The sequence below is a fragment of the Dermochelys coriacea genome, chromosome 1 (assembly GCF_009764565.3).
Source record: "Dermochelys coriacea isolate rDerCor1 chromosome 1, rDerCor1.pri.v4, whole genome shotgun sequence".
Classification (NCBI taxonomy): domain Eukaryota; kingdom Metazoa; phylum Chordata; order Testudines; family Dermochelyidae; genus Dermochelys; species Dermochelys coriacea.
In genome coordinates this window covers 255,554,229-255,577,264 of record NC_050068.2, presented here as the reverse complement: position 1 = coordinate 255,577,264, position 23,036 = coordinate 255,554,229, and the positions used below count along the sequence as shown (strand labels likewise).

The following is a 23,036-nucleotide window of genomic DNA, read 5'->3' as shown; positions in this document are numbered from 1 at the left end:
CAGTCACAAGGAACATAGATCATCCAGAAGATCCTTCCATAAGCAATTTCAATGATGTTTCTTCTGTTACTGTCTCCTTTCATCTCCTAGTCATATCTGCATATTGTCTCCCATAAAATCTGTCTCTTTTGCCTCAAGGAACTTGCATGTCTTAACTCTTTGAGTGCCACAGCCTTGCATACCCACCTTTCAAATATTAGACTTTTTGTTTTACCAGTAAAAGATAAGGGAGTGTGCCGTATATGCAACTTACAGCAGGCAGTAGACTGTACATGTACAGGGCTGGCCTTACCATGAGGCGAACTGAGGCAGCCACTTCAGGTGCCAGATTGGGGGGGGAGGGGCACCACTAGGACCCAGAGTGTAGAAAATTGTGTCTGCTGCTGGTGCATATGTATTCTGTCCGCCCTAGATGCACAGACGGTGGAGTGCTGTGTTGGAGGAAGGAGGGCACAAGAGACATAACAGGCAGGCAGGAGAAAAGGTGAGAGGGAATAACAGAAAGCAGCAGGAGCTGCAGGGACAGAGAGGAGGAGGAGCTCTTATGTTACCTCTCTAGCACCTCCAGGAGCCTGGACTGATTAACACCAGCTTCTCAGGGAGCTTCCTGTTTCCTGCTGCTTCCCTGAACCCACTTGAGGAGAAGAGGCAGTCAACTGAAGTAGTAGGAGCCAGTTAGGCCCTTAAGACGCTGATATCAACCTCCCCCCCCCCCCCCGCCCAGGCCCTGCTACCAGCCTGCTTATTTGTCCCCTTCAACTGAGTGTTGAGAGCCACACTAGCTGGCACAGAACAGCAGTCATGAGTGAAAGAAGAAAACACCCCTCTGGGGCAGCATTCAGAAAAAGAAAGAAAACAAAGGAAGCTTTTCTATCTAAGCAGAAAGGAGCTCTCCTGAGATACATAGACACAAATGTTCATGGTGAGCCTTCGGGCCCCAGTGAGGATGTGAGTGGTGAGGAGATGCCTGATCTTCCAGTTAGTCAGAGTGCAGGTGTCCTGGCAGCTACTGCAGCATCCATATCTCCATCTCAAATGGATGTAACCATGTGTAAGCAGGGAAATAGTCCTGCTATTGTGGGGAACTTTCCTGGCTTCTGCACTACCCCGATGAAGTGGGCTAGCGAAAGGATCTGAGTCCTCGCTCCCATTTCCTTTACCCAGTGGCCTCCCTGCCCTTGAGGGCTCCCCTTCCACTCTCCTGTCTGGCAGAGTCCTCGTAACCCCAACAAGGCTGGGCCCAGGATTCCTGGGGGGCTCAACCCCCAACCCTGCTGTGGTCACCTAGGACAGGGGCTAGAGTGTCCCCACTCCGGGGTTCTCTCTCTGCACTGGGCACTTCTCTGACCCACTGACCATTACATACAATTTGAAGCAAATGCAAGTTATTTAATCAACAATTAATTTTAAAAAGAATAAGGGAAAATGGGAAAGGTTAAAGGAAACACATCACCCCGCTCTGTGGCAGGGAACATCACAAACAGTGTCTCTGGAATGTCCGGGCAGTTCACAGTCTGTTCCTTGTAAGTCTCAGGCCTTCTTCTCAGGCCCTGGCTTTGCTTCAAGGATGCTGTGGGTTGGACACTTGCTCAGGTGGTGGCCACACGCTCTCAGGCTCTAAGTGGTAGGACCCTTCTTCCCAGTGTCGCCCCCGCCCTGTCAGGGTTACCAATCCCCCTCCAAGTCTGGCCTGCAGAGCCTCCTGGCTGAGGTGTCTCACTGTGCTGGGCCCACTGCCCAGGGTCCCCCCTCGCTCTCCCCAGGTGCTCACGACACCCGGCTATGGACTGCTCCAGCCCCAGCTCCACTCTGTCTTAGCTCCAGCTCCACTCTGCCTCAGCACGACTGCTGCTTTGCCTCCAGTTCCCTGGGCTGCTTCTCTGGCCCCTCTGGCTCTGGTTGCTACAGCTCTCCTCCCAGGACAGGTCGCTCTGCAGGCTGCTTCTGTGACTCTGCTCCCAGCACTGACCTGCTTCCTGGGTTGCTTTTCTGGCCCCTCTGGCTCTGGTTGCTGCAGCTCTGCTCCCAGGGCAAGTCTGCTCTCTCTGGGCTGGGCCTCTGGCTTTGGGGCTGCAGCACTGCTCCCAGGGCAGGGTCTGCTCTCTCTGGGCTGCTTTTCTGGTTCCTCTGGATCTGGCACAGCTCTGCTCCCCAGCTTAACTTGGGCCCCTGCTTTCTCCTTAGCTCAGCCCCACGCTGTCTGACCCAGGCAATTCCAGCTCACACAGACGACGGGACCTCCCTCGCCTCCTGACTCCCTGATTAGCCTGCCTGCCCTGTCACTCAGGCTGACCTGGAATATTGGCCTCTCCCCATAGTCCCCAGGAACAATCAGTCTCAGAGTCCTGATTTCCCATCAACCCCCCTTTTAGTACTGGGAGCTAGCAACTAAAATACCCCCACTGAATGTTAGTACGGGGGCAACACTCCCCTTACACATGCACATTCCTGAAGAAAAGTGTAGATCAGAGAAGAGTGTGATGGAGGCGCAAGAAACAGCTGCTGCTGAGTTTAGTTCCTTAAGTCTAGATGATCCAGGACTTGAGAAGTAGCCTGAGGGACTTCCTTGTACTGTATGGGCCACAGCCAGTGAAAAACTTCATGTTCCCCAAAGACAATGAAAATAGAAGTTTCCATCCAACACATTACTGGTGTGAAATCCCCAATGGTGACAAAGTGGAGCGGCCATGGCTTATGTACTCAAAAATCCAGAATGCTCCATACTGTTTTTGTTGCAAATTCTTCCAGTCTAATGTTCCAAACACGTTGGGTTCTACAGGAACAAAGGACTGGAAAAATCTGGCTAGAAATCTGGCATGCCATGAGAAGGCAGCAAATCACCAGAAAGCATTCCATAGGTGGAAAGAGCTTGAGATGAGACTAAGGTTAAAGGCCACCATAGATGATCAGCATCAAGAGAAGATTGCATCAGAGTCTCTTTACTAGCAAAATGTTCTGAAAAGGCTCATTGCCATTGTGAGAATGTTTGCTACCCGAAACCTAGCACTGCATGGCACTTCAGATCAGCTGTATGTGCCAAACAATGGAAACTTCCTTAAAACTGTGGAGCTGATGGCTGAGTTTGATGCTGTATTCCAGGAGCATCTAAGAAGAGTCACCACCCAAGAAATACACACACACCACTACCTTGGAAAAACCATTCAAAATGAGATCATTTTACTGGCAACAAAAGTCAAACAGAAGATTGTGGCAGATCTGAAGTCAGCAAGATATTATTCTGTTCTTCTGGACTGCACACATGACATCAGCCATATGGAACAAATGACTTTAATGGTGCGTTTTGTAACAACAGCAGAACCTAGTGAAAATGTCCCTGCAATGGTGACTGTCAGAGAGCATTTTCCAGAATTTATTGACATTGATGATACTATAGGAGCTGGTATAACAAATGTGCTTCTTAAAAAGCTGGAAGATACAGGAATTGTGATAGCTGACGTAAGAGATCAGGGCTATGATAATGGTGCCAACATGAGAGGAAAGAACAGAGGACTGCAGACACGGATCCGAGAATTAAACCCTCAAGCTTTTTTTGTCCCACGCAGTTCTCATTCATTGAACTTGGTGGTCAGTGATGCAGCATCAGCTTCTAGTGAGGCTGCTGAATTTTTTTATGTAATTCAAAGCATTTATGTATTTTTCTCTGCATCAACTCATCAATGGCAAATTTTGAAGCAACATCTGAGAACATCCTCTCTGACACTGAAACCACTGAGTGTGACACAATGGGAAAGTCGAGTGGAGGCGATAAAGCCTATCAAACACCAAATTGGGAAGATAGATGATGCCAGAGTTGCCATTATGGAGGATAATGCAATGACAGGAACTGTTCGCGGGAGAACAGTGGCAGAGGGAAGTGGAATCACCAGAAACATGCAAAACTTCAAATTTCTGTGTGACTTAGTGTTGTGGCATGACATACTGTTTGAAATAAATGTTGTAAGCAAGAGACTCCAAGGTGTTGACCTTGATATATCTGGAGCAATGGAATAACTGGACAAAGCAAAGTCATACCTACAGTCTTACCGGTCAGATGAGGGATTTCAAAATGTTCCGAAGAGTGCACAGAAGTTGGTAGAGGAACTTCACACTGAAGCTATTTTCCCACCCATTCAAGAATTTAAGAGTCACTGAAGAAGAAGACATTTTGGTTACAAGGTATGGGATAATCCCCTAAGAGACCCCAAACAACAATTCAAAGTTGAATTCTTTAACCAGGTGCTAGATTGTGCAATACAGTCAGTTGAAAAATGTTTCATGCAGCTCAAGGAACACAGCAGTATATTTTGGGATTTTGTAGGATATTCAAAAACTCCTCACTATATCTGAAGAAGACCTACATCAGCAATGCAGGGCACTAGAGACAGTGTTGACACATGATGACATGCGCAATATTGATGTGAGTGATTTAGGTGATGAACTGAAAGCCCTTTCAAGACACATTTCATCAGGATCAACTCCAAAGGCTGTTCTGGAATATATGTGCACAAATAAAATGACCACCCTCTTTCCAAATGCTTTTGTTGCTCTGCACATACTTCTAACACTTCCTGTAACAGTTGCCAGTGCAGAACGCAGCTTCTCCAAGCTGAAGTTAATAAAAACACATCTACGCTCTACAATGACACAGGAAAGCTGCAACCATCTCAACAGAGCATGAGCTGGCCCAGACTGTGGACCTTCAGGAAGCAGTTCAAATCTTTGCAACCAAGAAGGCACAGAAAGCACCACTTTGATTATTCAAACAGATAAAAATGCCAGTGTTTACTATGCAGACAAGAAAAGTTACATTTGCTATTCGGGCGTTTAAAAGTTAAGTGTTACTTAAAATTTTTGAACAAGGCATTTTAAGTTGTTAGTTCTCCTTTATTGGGGTAGGTAGCAGAGCAGTACTATGAGAGGAGTAGAACAGGAAGAAGGCAGAATTGAGACCTTTCAAAGTTTTGGTCTAAGTGAGGGGGTATGGGCGCATCATTTGAGCTCCCCGCCTCAGGTGCCAAAATGTTGTGGGCTGGCCCTTTACCTGTAATAGTGTGTAGATATTTGCCTATTGTCAAATAGGAGTTGAAATTCCTTGTGATACAAATTATTATAAGATTGTGGAAGGTGGGTAGAAATCAAGACTCTGCTCACTTAGAATAGCTCTGTTATCCCAGTGTCAGATTATCACATTATGGGATGCTTCATGTCTAGCTGTGTGTGACAGTTAATTATGTGTGTGTTGTCCTGGCTTACCATGTTAGCTCTTGTGTGTGAAGTACTTCCTGAGGACTCTGCTTTCCAACATAGACTTTGCACACTGCTTTCCTCAAATAACTTTCTTAGGATGATGTCTCCTTTGACCCCCAACATAAATGGGGAAGTAAGAGGTGAACTCTTTTCTATTTCATTCTGTGTGCATCATGCTACATGCATGTAAGATTGGTGACAGACCCTCTCAAGTGAACCTAGTCACAAGAGATGTTTATATGATAGACATCAGGTTCATGCTTTCTTTGCCCAGCACTCAAATTGGATGGTGTAGAACAGTGGTTTTCAACCAGGATACGTGTACCCCTGGAAGTATGGAGAGGTCTTCCAGGAGGTACATCAGCTCATCTAGTTATTTGCCTAGTTTTACAACAGAATACATGAAAAGCACTAGCAAAGTCAGTACAAACTAAAATTTCATACAGACAATGACTTGGTTATGTTGCTCTATGTACTATACACTGAAATGTATGTACAATATTTATATTCCAATTGATTTATTTTATAATTATATGATAAAAATGAGAAAGTGAGCAATTTTTCAGTAATAGTGTGCTGTGACACTTTTGTATTTTATGTTTGATTTTGTAAGCAAGTAGATTTTAAGTGGGGTGAAATTTGGGGTTACTTAAGACAAATCAGCTTTCTGAAATGGGTACAGTAGACTGGAAAGGTTGAGAGCCACTGATGTAGAAGACTCTCTCTTTCTAGTGAGTGTCTCGTTTGATTACTCTCATACCTTTTAAGAAACATCACCAATCCTTTATCTGGTTGCATGAGGGAGAGAGTTTTATTTTGTTTTGTTGCTATACATGAGTAGCTACTACTTATTTCTGTCACACATACACACCAAAGGAGTGCTTGGGTCTTAAGCCCTTTCCTCCAGACTCTCAAGAAGATCCGCCCTCTCTTTACTCTCAGCCCTTCTGTGCTGTGAAAGCTAAACCTGTTTATAGTGGATCTGTAATTGAATGCAAGCCGGTCCACTTCCAGTCTCTTCACTTAACTCCTTCCCTTCTCTCAAGTGCATGAGTTTTATGCACCCCATGAGAGATAGTGGTAGCTTAGCATGCTATATTTTTCACCATTGTCAATTGCAGAAAAGTGGGTGGGAGAAAATAATGTGATTCCCCTGCCCTCCTTCATACCAGCACTTTTTAAAAACATTAGTTTATTGTCTAATAAACAACAGACACTCTCTCTCTCTTTAGTTCTCCCAGCTAATTAAAATCTTCAACTCCCTGGGTCCTGAGAAGTTCCCTCTTGTGGAGCAAACATTCTTCCCAAGCCATAAGCAGATGGTAAGTGTCCTTTATTTATTTTGATGATGATCTAGTTGGGGAAGATGCAGCGAATCTGTGGTTGGGAGTGGAAAGAGTCACTCACTCTGTGAGCCCTGGCAATTTAAATAATATCTGTAACTTTACAGACAATAAATTACTAGCAGAAAAATAGGCATAGAACACCTCCCTGGGTGCCTCTTTCCTTTCCCCTCAGTTCCTGGAAGGACACAGATGGTGAAAGAGTGAGAAATAAATTGCTGTCTCTGGTTGTCATAGGCAGGGAACAGGTCTGTTTGGATGTGGCTGAGTTGGTCTTTGCACTCATCCAAATGCATAGAAAAGCAGGAAGATCAGAGATGTGAGGTGAAGCAGAAGTTTCTTACAAAAGAGTGCTGTGCTGTGCTGCTCTTGATTTGTCTCATCTGTGACATAGTTACCACCTATTAGACGTATTTACCAGTTGTTGGATTGTTAAATGAAGCAGTTTTGAGTTTTTGAACATGAGCTCTTATTCTGTTTGGTTTACATAATTTGCTGTGGCATAATTGCTCTTGGTGTTTATTCATCCTATCTGTGAACTAGTACATACTGTACCTTAGACCTGCACAATAATTAGGCATTCCATGGGCTCCTTAAAGGCAGCGACTTCCTAAGAGTGCTGGGCAGCTGTCTCCTTTTGAACCTGGGGAAGGAGCAGAAGTGGAGTGTTTAAACAACTCAGCTGTATTTCTTTTGTTTTTCCCTCACAAATGGGGTTGACCCTAGGCAGAGGCATGACTACTCTTAGCCTGGCCCTTTGAGAAGCTCTACGGTCAACACGCATCCATGAACCTATGACTCCTTCTGCCTCCCCCAAAGATCTCAATAGTCCTTTCTGTCTATGAGACCTGACCCCATGTCTGAATTATCTCCTGCTTTTCAGTTTGTATAGCTGGGTTCATTTTGAATTCAGGTGCAAGGCTGGTGGCCTGTTTAGGGCCAGCCCTGCATTTGAGATGAAAATTGGCGTCCCTCCTCAATTACTCATATGACACTCATAATACAATATCTCCTGACCTAAATCCCTCTTACAGGCCAGTACACCGCCCTGCAGCTGAGAGGTCATAAGGCTAGAAGGCTTACTCCAGCTAAGTATATCAGGGCTGTAAATGCATAAGACAAGTGGAACAGTGTCCAGATAGGACCCTCCATCATTTTTTGTCTGTTTAATTTTGTTAATAAGACCAATGCTACCAACTTCCCTAGTCCAACCAGTTGGGTTCTTCCTTAATCTTCATTGGTAGGATTAGTAGTGATATAAGGGTTAGATATTGTAGATAATCTTTTACATGAATGGACATCCAATAATGGCAGTTATCAAACTTTTATTTTGGGATTTTTATATGCTTTTGTTAATTGCAAATTATCAATCGCAGTAAGAAAATTGTGTTATGGATGTTGATTGATATCTTCACTTTAAGTATATAGATCAATATTTAATTGGCTTAATCTGCAGCAAGGAGATGTAGGTTAGATGATAGGAAAAACTTTCAAATGATAAGGATAGTTAAGTTCTGAAATAGGCTTCCAAGGGAGGTTGTGGAAACCCCATCATTAGAGATTTTTAAAAACAGGTTGGACAAACACCTGTCAGGGATGGTCTAGGTTTACTTAGGGGCTGCTTTAGCTTAGGGGGCTGGACTTGATGACTTCTGGAGGTCGCTTCCTGCCCTGCATTTCTATGGTATGCTGAAAACATGCATATCTATAATTCTAAGGCACGTCCCATACTCATAAATGTCTGACAGAGTGAAAGAAGCCTCCACAATTGTTAGCAAAGTTGGGTGGTAATATATAGATCTACTCAAAGAGAGAGAGTGACACATGTTTTGGAAAGTGTTTGAGTCCATTGAGCTGTGCTTCAGTGTTGCTTTATTCTTCCAGTGGTCAAAGTGTCAGGCTTTTTTATGATATCTGACTGTGGGGTGGCTGGGCCCAGAGATGATGTGGCTGATTAGCATGCCATATAATCAGAGGAAAGTTTTATGGCTGGTGGCTGCAGAGCTAGAAAACAGGTCATATGATCCAAAGGAGGCCACCCACTTGCATTATCAGCAGGTTTTTAGGTTCACTTTGGAGTAAAAAACTGCAAATGATTAGACATTCTTACCATATATAAAAAAGATCCTTATCTTTCCAGCTTGTCCAATATTTCTGGCTCTTGCCTTGGTCTTTAATCAGGGGCATAAAGAGACTTTTGTGATCCAGTTGTTCCGGTGTTACTGTGGGATTCTGAAGATCTCGGTTTGAGCTCCTCATCTGCCACAGACTTCTTGTGTGACCTTTGGTAACTCCTTTGAGAGCAGATTTTTTGAAGGTATTTAAGTGCCTAAACATGTAGGTAGATGCCTAGTGGGATTTTCAAAAATCCCAAAAAAGTTCCCAGCTGCTTATGAAAATCCCATGAAGCATCTGTATATGTGGGCACCTAATACTTTTAAAATTCTGACTTTTAGTCCCTCTACACTTCCATTCCCCATCTGTAACATTGTGATAATAGCACTGCCATACTTCATAGGAGAAATGTTAGATTGTGGGGTGCTCAGATGCTACAGTCATGAGGGCCAGATAAGTTCCTAAGACAGACAAATAGCAGAATGGTGTGTTCTTTACACTGGGCTACAGTTTGTCCTAGTTTGTTAAGTCAAATTAATTTGTAAGGCCCGATTTCATTTAATCATATCAACAAATTATGAGGACACTTTGCCATCCAAGATGCTCCAGTAAAGATGTGAATTTGCCTTGCCCTCACATCAGGACTTACATTTCTAACAGAGCTGGGCAAACTGTTTGTTGCAAATAAATTGTCTGACAGATGTAGCTTTTTTCCCCACCCCACTGTTTGGAAATCATTTGTAGACTCATCCAAATGTATTTGTTGTTCATGAGATAGTTGGCATAAGTAATTTCCAGCCAATGGGTAGCATTGTAGCACTGTTTTGACTCCTGGAAAGAACGATGGAACCCTTTTAAACAGGGGAATAACAAATTGCAAATAATTGCTTATCGGATGCGGAACTTGCCAAGTCAGTTTGCGGCAGCCTTGTCAGCGAAGTGCAGAGCCCGCAGACCACCATCAAACCTGGTCAGAGAGCAGTCACCAGTGATGTGTGACATTGTCTGTCTTTGACCACAGCCACACGTGGGTCCTCTTATTGGCCCCAGGTGTGAAGGATGGCTGTACATTGGCTCTGACCTGTTTGACAATACTGCAAATAATAAACAGCCAATAATCTCATTTGTATGCAAATACTATTGTTCATGTACAAATATGGGTAGCCTTACAAAGAGCAGCTACTCCCCAAACATTTGGGCAAACAAAACCCTATTCATGCAAATGGAGACTAGAAAGGGGCATGTATGTGATGGAAGCAATGTTGAGTGCTTTTCCCAGTCTCTGCCAAACACATCTGCTGTGACTTTGGCAAGTCGCTTAACTGACCTGCTTCAGCTTGCTCATGTGTAAAATGGGAATAATAATGCTTTCCCACCTCACTGAGGTGTTATGAGTTTGTTGGTGTTTGTAAAGCATTATACAACCCTTCTATGTCAGGCACTATAGAAGTGTTTATGAAGATACTTGAATTAAATCTCTTCTTAAAGTAACTTTCTCTCATTAGTACAGTTGTCAGATCAGAAAACACAGCTTTGCATGTCCAAACTTTTCCAAATGCTAATAGGCTCCTAATTGGAAAGGGGTATGGATGAGGACTAGTCATATAGCGGGTCAGAAAATCGTGTGTGTGTGTGTGGAAGGAGGGTTCTGTGATGGAAACTTTTGACCCTCCTCCCTCCCCCCACATTTTTTTTTGTCAAAATGTGCAATGGAAAATTTCTACTTTTTGCCAGAAAACCAAATATTTCTGACAAAAACTCAAAATTGTGAGGGAAAATACTAATGTAGTTGAACACCCGACTATCTGTCAAAAAGAAAGCTTTGATGGAAAATTTTTGATTACCCATAACTAGTCACATTAAAGAGATATTACAAGGGTTGAGATTTTCACAATGGAAAGGATTTGATTGAATAACCTCCACCTTCTCTCACTATGGGCAGTAAGTCAATGAAAACACTGGTATATTGGATAAAATGTGCTTCAAACTAGCTTCTGTGGAGCATCCTGTTGTAATAGCAACAGCACCCTGTGCTGCACACACAATCAGTGTAAATGTTCCTCCTGAAGAGCAGTCAGTGTTACACGTTCAACCGTTCAGCCGCCGTAGTGGCTGCATTGCTCTGTAGTGACCCCATCTGGCCATCTAAAAAGTGGAACTCACAGACTCCAAAAGGGATTTCCTTCCATTTTGTGGCTGGTGACCCCAACAACAGGACCTCAGGAGAGTGGTTGCTTTAAAAAGAGAGGGGGATTGTTGAGGGAATCTTCAGGAGGAGAACCATTGCCAGAGGCTTAATTTCACATAAGATCCAATGAAAAAGCAACATTTGTATATGTTAAAGTATATGGTACCAGTTGTATATGGTTAAAGTAACAGACTGACTAACATAAGCAAGGCAGAGACAGAATGTCTGTGATAGAAATAAAACCACTTTACTGCTTAGAAGAAAAGGACACTATAAAAATTGAACATTATGCGGTATTACCTTAAAGACAGTATTCATTCATTGAGTATAAAATTTATAAATAGCATAGAGGAAAACTGTAAACAGTGTTACAGAATTTAGCAACAAATATATTTGTGGATAAAATTTTCTCCCGGGCTTCGTTTCCTTTCCCCAAATTTCTGTGACTACCAGGAACAGCAGAGGGGCTCAGTGAAGAAAAGGGAGGTACCGAGATACTGATTAAGCCACTACAACAAAAGCAGCAACATAGGCTTAGTGGATTTTTTTTTTTTTAAAGGATTTTGTCAAGATTTGGTGGACAGAAAACTTTGACCTGCATGAAAAAAAAAAAAGTTTGCACCATCCTTTGAATTTTGTCCCTCCCTTCCAAAATACAAAGGATTCATAGAGTTAGAATATTTTGAAAAATGTTGAAGAAATATACCTGGAAAGTCCTGTGAAACAATGGGAACTCTTTCTTCCTTGTGCCTTCGCTCTGAGTTCTTATAAAGTGGGGTGTTCATGGGCACCCTGAGGTAGCATTTTTCCCCACTGGTGAGCGTGGAAGGTCTACGTTGATGAGTCAGACATATTAAGGCTATGTCTACAGTCTGACCTGGGGTTGCAAGTACTAATGTGCTAATAACAGAGTGTAGCTGGAGTGGCAGGAGGGGCTAGCTGCCAAGTAGACACGTACTGTACTTGGAGTGACTAACCTGTACCTCCACTGGTGCTGCCGATCAGAACTAGAGTGGGTTTGTCTACTCCAGTGGGGAATTACACCCCAGCTCAAAGTGTAGATGAGGATCATGTTTGGCACACCAAAATTAGACCCTGATCCTGCAGTTTACGCTGTGTTGGTGGAGTGCTCTGTCTGCAGAGAGCCCTCTTGACTTCAGTGGGACTCTAGACAGGAAATTCCACATACAGATAATCCCCCTCACCCTTTTCCCTAAAGAAAAAAAATGGGGGGAGGTGTGAAACACCCCACTCCCAACTTTAAAAGGAAACAATTTTTAAAAAAACCAAGAGCCCCCAGGCAGAGTTGGCAGTCAGAACATTCCAGTTCTGTGCTTGTGATGAGAACTGGAAGGTGAAACTGGATTTGAAAGTGAAACTGACGGATGTGTTATCCAAGCTCAGAGAAGCAACAAAACAAAAAGGAAATAAGGAAACTTCAAAAAATAGTCTAGAAAAGTGAATTAAGTTTGTAAAAATGGAGTTTTAATAATATTGATTTATTTAAAACCTAGTAAAAGTGCGTTTGTTAAAAACTAAGGCCCTGATCATGCAGACACAGATGTAAGTAGTCCCATTGACAGTATCCCTTTCAGCACAGAGCATGGCTGGTGGGGATGTGAGAGGCCACATTTCAACCTTCGCAACAAAGGGGAAGCAGCAAGATATTTATGCCCCGGCAACCCACGCTAACCTGGGAAAACCACACCCTGATGGGAGCTTCACTCCTGTCCTCCAGACAGAGTGCTTATATACTGCAAGGCCTGTTGTAATCCAGAAGGAGGGTATTGTGCCCTGGCAGGCTGGAGTGATCTTCAGTGAGGCAAGGGAAGAGTAGATAGAGAGGCAGAAATTTAGGCGCCTGATCCCAAAGTCCATTTAAGTCAATGGAAAAACACCCATTGATTCCAATGGGCTTTGGACAAGACCCTTAAAATGCAAGGGCGAGCTTAGTCCACAAAATATCTGTCCCTGATAGTATTCATTTAAAAAAACCTGGAAGCCTCCTAAAAGAAATGTATTTTGTGCTGGTTTCTTCCCCCTTACTCTTTCCCTCTATTTGGTTCCACATTTTAAAAATCCTCTACAGCTGCATCTTTATTTGGCAAGGGAGAGGGTTGCTTTCCAAGCCCCCGACTTTACCAGTCTAGCTGTCTGCATGTCAAACATATTTTTACCCTCTGCAGTATAAAATGCAAATCTGGATAGGAAAAAAACCTCTGTTGGTAGCAGGGTTGGGGTTTTTGTTGGTTGTTTGTTTACAAAGCGCGTAGATACATTACAGCCCACTTAGGAACACACATCTTTATAGCAACAAAATAAAGATTTTCACAATAATGTGATTGCAATACTGTAATGTTTCAGCTATTTATATGATTTTAAATTATACAGTCAGTGAGCAGGTAAAATACAGAGCCACAGTTTAATGGAAATCCAAATCAACGCCTGACAACTCATTGCATGACAAGCTTCATCTCGCCTTCCAACGCTCAGAGAAATGGCTGTGCTCAATGATTTAATGATTGCTAAAGAACCTTTGATCGAATGGTAGTTGGGTCAGGCCTTGGTTAGCTCCAGCGATGGTCACTCCACAAGTTGTGAAGTGTACTGGTGGAATTATCATTGCTAGAGACGCATGGGAAAGTTCTGCTTTGTTATACCTGTGACTGCACTGCAGTTGCACAGATGGAACAGAGCAGAAATTGGTCCCCTGTGCTTACGGCCCAACTTGATAATGCCCAGCTGAAAAGAGAAGCAGCCTGATATAGCACCTGACCCTAAAAAGCAACCTAATCACCCCCTGATATCAGTAGGGATTGATGGTGCTTATTGCCTTTGATGATCAGGTCCATAATTTAGGGGTAGAGACAAGGGGTGGCATTTTTAAGTGTGCCTAGGCACAAGTCTCATTGACTTTCAGTGAGCTGGGTGCTCCTAAACCACTTAGGCATTGTTGACTATTCCACCCAAGGTTCTTTCTAATCCAAACGATTCTATGAAAATACCATTTAAGCCAATCACCTGCACTCTGCTGTAAGGGTCTTCCAATAAATGGGCCAGATCCTCAACTGGTGTAAATCAGCATAGCTCCACTGAAGTCAAAGAAGCCCCAAAACGATTGATGCATCAATCCCAACACTAGAATACACTCTTCCCCGTCTCATAATGGCGAAGAAGCCCCAAACAAATTGAAAAGATCACTGCATAGAGAATGCTATATTGTCCCTGTCTAGGATGACTACAATGCCTTTTCTTGCTGACAGTAGCTCTGCTTCCTAAGTGGAATGAACTGAAGATACATGTCTATGTAAGATAAATAATTATAATAATAAAAAACAAACACAAATAATGTTGTTAAGTGTTGCCCTCCTCCCGCATACACTCAGTAAAATATACAGTCACCCATTTTTGTCAGCAACCCCTTCTCATCAACATTAAACCTTAAAATATTTTTATTTAATAAGAAAATTTATATTATAGTTTTCTTAATAAAAACAAAATAGAACAAAAAAATCCTCCAGTCGACAGTGAAGCCAGGACCATCCCTTCCCCCTTGTCGCCTCAGGACGTGGAATAAGCGTGTGCCCACAGCTATGTTAACAACAGCTTGGGGGAAACAGAGCACTTGACCCACTTGGAATCCATTGGACAGCTGAAATTTAAAGTTCTAGGAGGTGCCTGTCAGGATGTTGCTTTTCCTTGCCTCACTCTGCCAGCTTTTGCTTTCACTACATATACAATTGCAGCCAGTGTAGCTGTAGGAGGTAAGCCATGGTTGGGGAAGAGGGCACGAAACAGTGATTCTAACCACTACTGCAGGTACACTGGAGTTTCAACATCTTTTACCAAAAATAAATCACTGACTCGGAATGTCAAGATTTCTGTTTTAAAACACAATCAAAGCATTCATTGTTTATAACACCAAATAATTCCACGTCCTGTCAAAAATAGCTTATGTCATTATGTGTATATACATCTTACTTCAGCTAAACACTATTTTGGCAATAGATTTCTTATAGAAATAAACTCTAGTGAGTCTCCCCTTTCCCCCTCTCCGTGGGATTGATTGATTTATTTTTAGTGTTGATAATTTTCATTTGTTTGGTTTAAGATGTTCGCAAGGGAATTTTTCTGCAGGAGCTAAACTGCAAAAATTTCAAGAGCAACTCTGTTTAAAAGAGAGAAGCTCAGCATTTCACCTGCTGCATTGTACTTAGGTGAATTACCTCCCTGAATGCAGGTTTTATTTCAAAAACCTCATGATAATAATAAACCTCTCTTTGTGTTCTATGGAACCCCAGAACTTCCAGTGTGCTCTTGCCTTCACACTGTGACTGAATGAGCAAGGAGGACATTCAGTCCTTGGTGCTTTTACCAGACGATGCAGTGTCTTAACACCAACTGAGTTCTCCCACTTCTGGAGCCAATCACACTTCCAAAATTCCCGATTTGAATAGGGGTTTGTTTGTTTTATTTACTGATCTAGTTAATTAAACCAGTTTCCCCTTCAAATAGCGTCAGTCTACATAATTTGTGCAGTGAGTGTGCGAAGAGGGCTTGGGGAAGCCAGGGCAAGGAAGAATGATATAGTGCCGAACTGGGATAGTTTTTATATTTTTGTTTTCCTAAAAAAATATAGATTATATTGCTATAGATAATGATACATAGAGAGAGCAAGGGCTCCATAATTTTTTTTCCGGTGTGCAAACGAAAGTTCCCAGACAAATATAATCTGACTGAAATGGGTGATCTCAGAATCGAAAAAGGTGATTAGAAACAAATTCAGTATGACAGCATAGACTTTCTTTTTTTTAAGTGTTCGAAGTGCTAAAATTTGCAAGAAAAACAGGCACTAATTTCATTGTCATCATCATGATCTGGTAGGAGTTATTGTCCAAGAGAAGCTCAGCCACAAGGGAGGGAGGAAAGGAAATGGGGAAGGGACTGTGCTCAGGGATCTGTGGCGTTGATGATAGTTTTATCAGGAGGCGCCCATCCTCTGTACCAGCTGCAGTATCCTTCCTTCTGTCGGATGCAGGCATAGTGCTTTGATTGGGACCCTGAATGACCGATGTTGGAGAGCATGTCTGTCCAAAGACACTCGTTCTTGGAGGTCACGAAGCAGGGCAGGTAGTAGCAGGGCTTAATCTGCAATTATAATCAGCAAGTGGAATGGGGTAAATTGAAGGCACATTTTATAGGACTTTGCTTTTAAATCAGAAACTGGTGTTTTTGAAATTCTTTTTAAGCACTAACGTGCTAACTAAAAAATGAAACCCCGATCTTGCAAACACCTAAACGTGTTCTTAACTTGCCCATACAAGCAGTGCCATTAATGTCAGTGGCACTGTTCGTGTGTTTAGAACAGTGGTGCACAAACGTTTCCAGTCACGCGTACCTTACATTCATGGAATTTGTCGCTCCCCCTCCCCCACCATTACTTGTCATCCAGAGGTTCCCAAACTTTTCTTTGCTGAGCGCGACTTCAGAGGTTCATGTCCAATGACCACACCCTTCTTTTTAACGGGGTTATGGGGAAGGAGTACCCTGTACCCACGGGGGCCAGGGGTGGGGGACACTAACCATGTGGCAGCTGAGGAAACCTTCCACTCCCTGCAGCAGTCAGGCAGTGTTGGCTACCGGGACACAGCTCCCTGCCCATTTTGCTCCCCGCCTGTGCAGGGCAGCACTGAAGGGCCAGGGTCAGGACCAGAGTGGAAGGTTGCATCCATGAGTACTGGTCCCCTGCTGTACAGGGTCTCCTGCTAACTCCAGCCCTTGAGTGCGGCCCTGTCTGCTTTCCTTGCGCAGGCTCTGTCTGGCCAGGCAAGTGGATGGGGCTGTGTGCCCTGGAGCTGCACTGAAGGGCCAGGGTCAGGAAGGGGCTCTCTCTGGCAGGTGGGTCAGTACTCCCGGGGTATAGCCTTTCGTTCCCCACTCGCACAGTCTCTGCTAATATCCCCAGCAGAGGAGTATAACTGCTGGGCTGTGACTGCTGCAATGGTGAGGGAGCAAGGCAGGCAGGGAGCCTGGTCCTGGGAGTCGAGACCACCTGCACAGTGCCCTGTCCACTTTCCCTGCCGGACAGAGCCCCCTCTTAACTCCAGCCTTTCAGAGTGGCTCCATCAGGTCTTTGTGCTCCCTTGATAATCGTATCACTGTGCTCCACAGTTTGGGAACCTCTGGCTTAGAATCAAGCATGTGCCTAAGTATTTTCAGGATGGGAGCTGAGTGCAAAGTCTTAGGGATAAGTTCTGAACTTTTAATCACACAAAATGTTTTCCGGGGGAAAAAAGCTTAACACATTTTCCCAGCAGCTCTGCACACAATTTCGCTGATCTGCAAAATAATGTTTGTGAAATTTTCAGAGATTCTCCCCCACCCCGCCAAATTATACCAAAAGGTTCATAGAAAAGGCGCAGGCAGAAAACTTTAACTTGTTCACTATGTTGTGAAACTCGTGAGGAGCAAAATTTGTCTTGTTTTGCCTTCTGTAAAAAAACTCTTGCCCTTTGGTTCCTTCCCTGATAGTTCACCTGCATTATTGCTATAAGCTGCAATGAGCACAGTTCTAGGATTAGGTTTTTAATTGCATGTAACTGGAGGCAATACGTACCTTACAGCCACAACCGAGGTGGTAACGATGATTTAGTCCTTTGCGCTGGGACAGAGTCAGTCGGTCCCATTTCTCATACAAGTTACACAGGCCAGTATAAACCTTTCCTTCATACACACGGCCTGGAAAACAGACACAAATTAGTTGTTGTCAGTTCAGTCAGACAGTTTCCTGAGCCTGCTAATGTTCTCAATACCACGTGTATGCCTTTAGACACAGTTCAGCAATCTGTTTATTTTCTTCTATTAGCTATGGGATTAGTGAGTGAGACTATGGCACTTCCACAAGTTGGAAGTTTTGTACCAGCTGTGAGAATCCCCAGCAGCATGCCAGTGACCATAACCATCACATTCCCCTCTGCAATTGTGCAAGGTGTAAGTGTGCTGGCACCTTAAGAGAGAAACAGGACTTGGCATGTGCTGTCCCAATTCTCTTTGCATTCTCATCTTAACAACTCACTTGGTCCAAACAAGCTTTTCCATTTCTAGCTCAGCAGAGCGGTGCCTCGCTGTTTCGAATCATAGTGGTCTGTACTGTGGTGGGCACACCAGCTCAGTTATGCATTAATAGCCACTTATTGTCACAAAAAATGCTCAACACTGGATATGCAGTTTGTAAACTGGAGAGATTTAAGGGGAGGGAAAAAAAGTAGAAGAATGTATTGCTGATGGAGAGACAATCCCTGGAGACTGAAATGCTACTGACTGATTGTCACTGCATTCTACGTTTTATGCAGTATTTCAGCACAGGGAAGCAGACAGGCACTGTCTTTAAGAACCTGCTTATAGAGCTGACCTACCTACCCCCATTCCGTGTGAGTGTTTGACAAGTACAGATACAGAAAAGAGATCCTGATCATGAGAAACTCCAGTGGTCTCTTACCTGTAATCAGATACTGGTATTTGTTGACCTCTAGCTTGACCCCACAAAGACTCTCTGAGGCTTCTGTGTAGATATATTGAACTTGTGGCATCTTGTCAAAGCCCCTGTACATCTGAAGGAATAAATAAAGATGTGTTAGACTCTAAGGAGGACAGTTTTTCAGCATGCTGCTGGAATTTCCTTTGGATCCCTTAATGGTATCAGTAGGCCGTGATTCTGGGCAGTGAACTGTAGTACTCTTGAAAGTGAGGACCAAATGCTACTAGTGGAACTCTGGCATACTGTAGGTAATGTGATTTGCAAGCCTCCCCCCACAAGTTGGCCAGTACATTAGCATCTTCACCTACAACAACCAATTACCATCCAGCACTAGCACACCACCTTTCCCACTTCACCCCACTTCTGACTTGAAGTGGTCACGTCTCCTGGATTTCCAAGTTTCACAGACGTCGCAAGCTATTTCTGGCAGAAGCTGTACAATTAATTTGAGTTTATGAATCTGGTTTCCTGTGATTTAAACAATTTCTCTTTCCCCAAGGGAGATTTTTTTTAAAAATAAATAAGGCCCAACTTTTCCAGTCTCCATTATTTTGGATTTTTCTCTTTGGGTGCCCAATTTGAAGCACCTGCCACAAGGCCTGATTGTTGGCTATGTTAAGCACTCACAACTCCCCAGGACTTCAGCTGGGGCTTAATATTTCTCTAGCTAAAGAAACGCTTTTGCTATGTATTAAGAAAACAGCCCTCCCCCAAACTAGTACAAATGGGTACCATATTGGTGATATTAACATCTAGATTCTTTATTGTTCCTGTAGAATTTCTCTGCCATCTGCTCTGTCCCCACATCCTCTTTTAAGTGGAAGCCCAGTTAAGTTCAAGTTTGATAGAACCCACAAGTGTTCAAGTGGATTTGAAATTAGGCAGAAATTAGTTTGACCTTCCCCAGTCTGGATCAGCAGTACTCTTGAAAGCAAACTACCTATCACACTGAAGTGTGTGGAGTCATGTGGATAAAATAACCCCTAAGAATGAAGATTAAGGCTGGTCAATATTTTGGGGAGCAGGAGGGCGGAATTTCAATGACTGTTTTCCTGAAAATGTCAACAACAAAAAGTATTTGGCTAAATTTTCATGATGCTTTTCTGCTGGTGTTTTTTTTGTTTGTTTTGGTTTTTTTTTTTGACCAGCTGTATCGGTGGCCAAAATTTAGACAGAAACACTGGAGGATGAGGGGAATCACAATTTCATGAAGTTTCTCCCCCTAACTGCCCAAGCTCACAAAACTCACTTGAGATCAAATCCTCACTGGAACTTAGGTTCACAAGAAGTAGATGCTCAATGCATTGAACCTCACTGTCTCCTCTAGATCGGACACTATCCTTTTCCCCCTATCTTTCTACTGCATCACCATTAAGACACCAGCTTTGCTAGCTTGAAGTTTCTCTCCCACTTTTATAACTGGAAATATCTAAGCAAAACAAACCCCAAAAGCTACAAATTCTTATCATTGTGTCAACTGGGAAGTGCCCTGCACACCTTCTCCCATGCTACACCCTATTCCTGGAACCCCCTATGATCCCAGTGTCCATGTGTACATTCATTGTTCATTCATATACCTCCTTAACTAATTTCTTTCTTAAAACTCACCAATGCCACCTTTCCTTCATTAAGGGCCTAAACCAGAGCCCATTGACTTCAACAGACTTTGGACCAGGCCTGACCACTGCTGCCACACTCCCATTTAAAAACACATTTTAAAAAGTCTTGCTATGCTCTGAGATAAAACCATCTCCTGGGTCATCCATTGACTTTTCTATTTGTCTTACCTCTCCATATTTATATTGCACTGATTACTGTGATGATCTAGCAGTACTGTTACTGTATAACAGTAATATTACATAAAGCAAAATTAATTCCAAAGAGCTTGTATTCTCCAGTCTTATTTCTAATTATGCCTGACAACTATGTGAGGAAAGGATTTTTTAAAGTTAATCATTCCATACCAGTAGAAGTGCAAGCATCGTGCTTGGAATATGCAAGGGTATACTTAACTGAGCATAAGCCTCACATTAAATAGTTAATCCTTGCATGCTTTGCCTCATCCATGTATTGTTATCCTTGCAATTTTGTTGCTCTCCAGGGGATATACTTTGATTTCCTAATTTATGCTGTATGTCTGTAGGTGGTCCAGTGAGTAGGGCACTATCCTAGGACTTGGGAGAGCTAGGTTTAATTGCCTGCTCCTCCACAGACTTCCTGTGACTGCACAAGTCACTTTGTCTCCCTGTGCCTCACTTCCTCATCTGTAAAATGGGGATAACATCTCTACCTCACAGGGATGCTATGAAAATAAATTAAAGATTGTGAGGCACTGAGATACTACAGTAATGAGGGCCACACCTTAGATGGTATAAGCTATAACAACAGAAACTGTGTCCTTTTGGATAACATCAAGCACATCATAGGCATTGAACAGGTAACGAGTGATACTGCACTACCAGATGAGGCTTAATTCCTGATTGCATTCCCTCGTTCAATAAATCAACAGGGACTGGAAGCGCTGCAAAAGGAAGCATGCTCTCTCCCTAAAGAAGTATTTCACCTCACTCCTCCAGCTGATTCTAGGAGCTATACTGATGGCTCTCAAGAGAGAGTCTCTTCCACTCCCCTTCAACTGAAGGACAGTCACTGTGAAATGGAGACTTTGGGGAGGGAGTACAAACCTGTGAGAAAATCCAGGAAAGGGAAGTTTTCTACAGAGGACTCTTTCCCTAATAATAAATAAATAAATAAATCCCAAACATTGTTTCTGGATACATAGAATACCCAGCAAGTGCCATTAGATTAGTAGAAGAAAGTCAGCCATAAACAAGCCTCTCTCTTAACTGCTACCCTCAGAGTCATCCTGTCACCACAGCTGTGTATTTTAGGAAATCTAATGACAAGGAGCAAAGTATTAACAAGCATTGCATGACAGTGCCTGCTACTGCTGCACAAGTTCCGGTTGTGTCAGCATTCTCATTAGCAAACCCCATTCTTGGGGATTAGGTGGAACTCTACCACATACAGCATATGCAAATCATCTGGTTCCTCTTATTTCATGATGAATTTAGTACTGTGATGTCCTGTGACAGGATTATTTTCCCCTGTGAACTTTAACTGAGGGCAAATTAGACACCAACTCTTTCTTCTTATGACTGCCACTGTTTCACCCCCTTACCTCACATTAAAGGTGAGCTACAAGCTAAAGAAACAAGTCATTTTGTTTAGGCAACACTTTAGGTCAATGATCCTGCTTAGCCAGCCTACAATGGGATTAAGCAAACATGCAGAGTATTAAAATCTGATCTATATTTCTTTTTCGGGTCCCTGAAGTCGTTCTGGATAGTTCCTAGAATGCATTGTGATATCACAGCTTACAGTACCAAGAAATTACACTGGTGTATAGAGCTCAGTGAAGACTTTTGGCATGCAGTTTTGAAAGACATTTGAAGTATTTTAGATCCCAAAAGGGAATAAATAATTACAAGATTTTCAAAACTACAAACCTCTGTGCTAAAAAACCTTCCACTTTCCTGCTTCTACGGGCTGGCCCTATGTTCTCCATCCAGGCCCTGGGAGTCTAGCTGTAACATCACCTGATGAATTGTGGGGCATCACAGATGTGTGGGAGCTAGCCCAAATGAACTCAGAGGACCAAAAAGGATATACAAATATAGATTGTTATTACTTAATATGCTCAATGCCACTCTCAGCCTGGTTATCCAGACAATTCGACACATGCTGCTGAAGTAAATGGCTTGTTTGTTTTTCATTTGCGGGTGCAAGAGGGCTAAAGGTGTCCAGCAAACACGGACATAATAGTTTTATCATCAATACTGTTTACAGGCAGCTCTGCAAAGTAAGATGCCTAGTTAGCTTTTCTTTCCAGCAGGAGTAGAGTAGGACTTCACTGGGGTGAGAGCAGGAAAGATGTACCACACCAGCTTCTGCTCCCCCACATCATCTGCTGAATGCCTTTCTATTGAGCACTCTAAGTGCAACAGACAGACAGTGGGGTTTAAAAGAAGATGCTCAGATTATTTATTGAAAGTTATGTCTGCAGGATGTTCCAGTTAAGATGAATAGTTTGATCGCTACAGGTTCCTTCCTGTCCAAGATCAGGTTAAAACATGTGACACAACATATCACCCCCACAGTACGGCACAGTGTGCCAATAGACCCACACTGGCCAACACATGCAACCGCTTGTTGAAAGGCTTTTCTTGGGGACGTGGTTTCCTAACAAAACATTTGGATCAACTTCTGCAAAGACAGTTGTCCTCTTGCTGTCTTGGCATAGATAATGTGGATTAGTGCGATATCTGCTGTAAAGACCCATGCCCCCATATAGCAGCACAATCTAATGCAAACAGAACAGGAAAACCTCCTACAGTTTGGTTTCCCTAATTGAAATGCTTTGGAGTACAACTGGGTGACTTTTCACAATAGAGTGCAGATGTGGGAAACGCAAAGCCTGACAAGGTACGAGAACTGAGTGGGGATCTTTTCCCACTCAACTCTCTCACCTTGTCTAGGTTTGCATTTCCCATGTCTGCAGGCAGAATTATGACTAATATCAGGGACACTGCTATAGTCTACTTCA

General features: G+C 43.1%; 2 protein-coding genes across 2 annotated transcripts in view; one reads left to right on the top strand and one right to left on the bottom strand.

The window, feature by feature from the left end:
• The window catches only part of SYN3 (synapsin III), a 274,735-nt gene that overhangs the window by 103,029 nt on the left and 148,670 nt on the right, over positions 1-23,036 (top strand). Inside the window, exon 6 of the mRNA XM_038386748.2 lies at positions 6,480-6,569. Within this exon, the coding sequence (XP_038242676.1) occupies positions 6,480-6,569 (90 nt within the window). The remainder of the gene's footprint in view (positions 1-6,479; positions 6,570-23,036) is intronic.
• The window catches only part of TIMP3 (TIMP metallopeptidase inhibitor 3), a 48,387-nt gene continuing 36,468 nt past the window's right edge, over positions 11,118-23,036 (bottom strand). The window contains exons 3-5 of the mRNA XM_038386750.2: positions 18,392-18,503; positions 17,510-17,631; positions 11,118-16,041 (exon numbers count right to left, since the gene is read on the bottom strand). Of these exons, the coding sequence (XP_038242678.1) occupies positions 15,844-16,041; positions 17,510-17,631; positions 18,392-18,503 (432 nt within the window). The 3' untranslated portion in view covers positions 11,118-15,843. The remainder of the gene's footprint in view (positions 16,042-17,509; positions 17,632-18,391; positions 18,504-23,036) is intronic.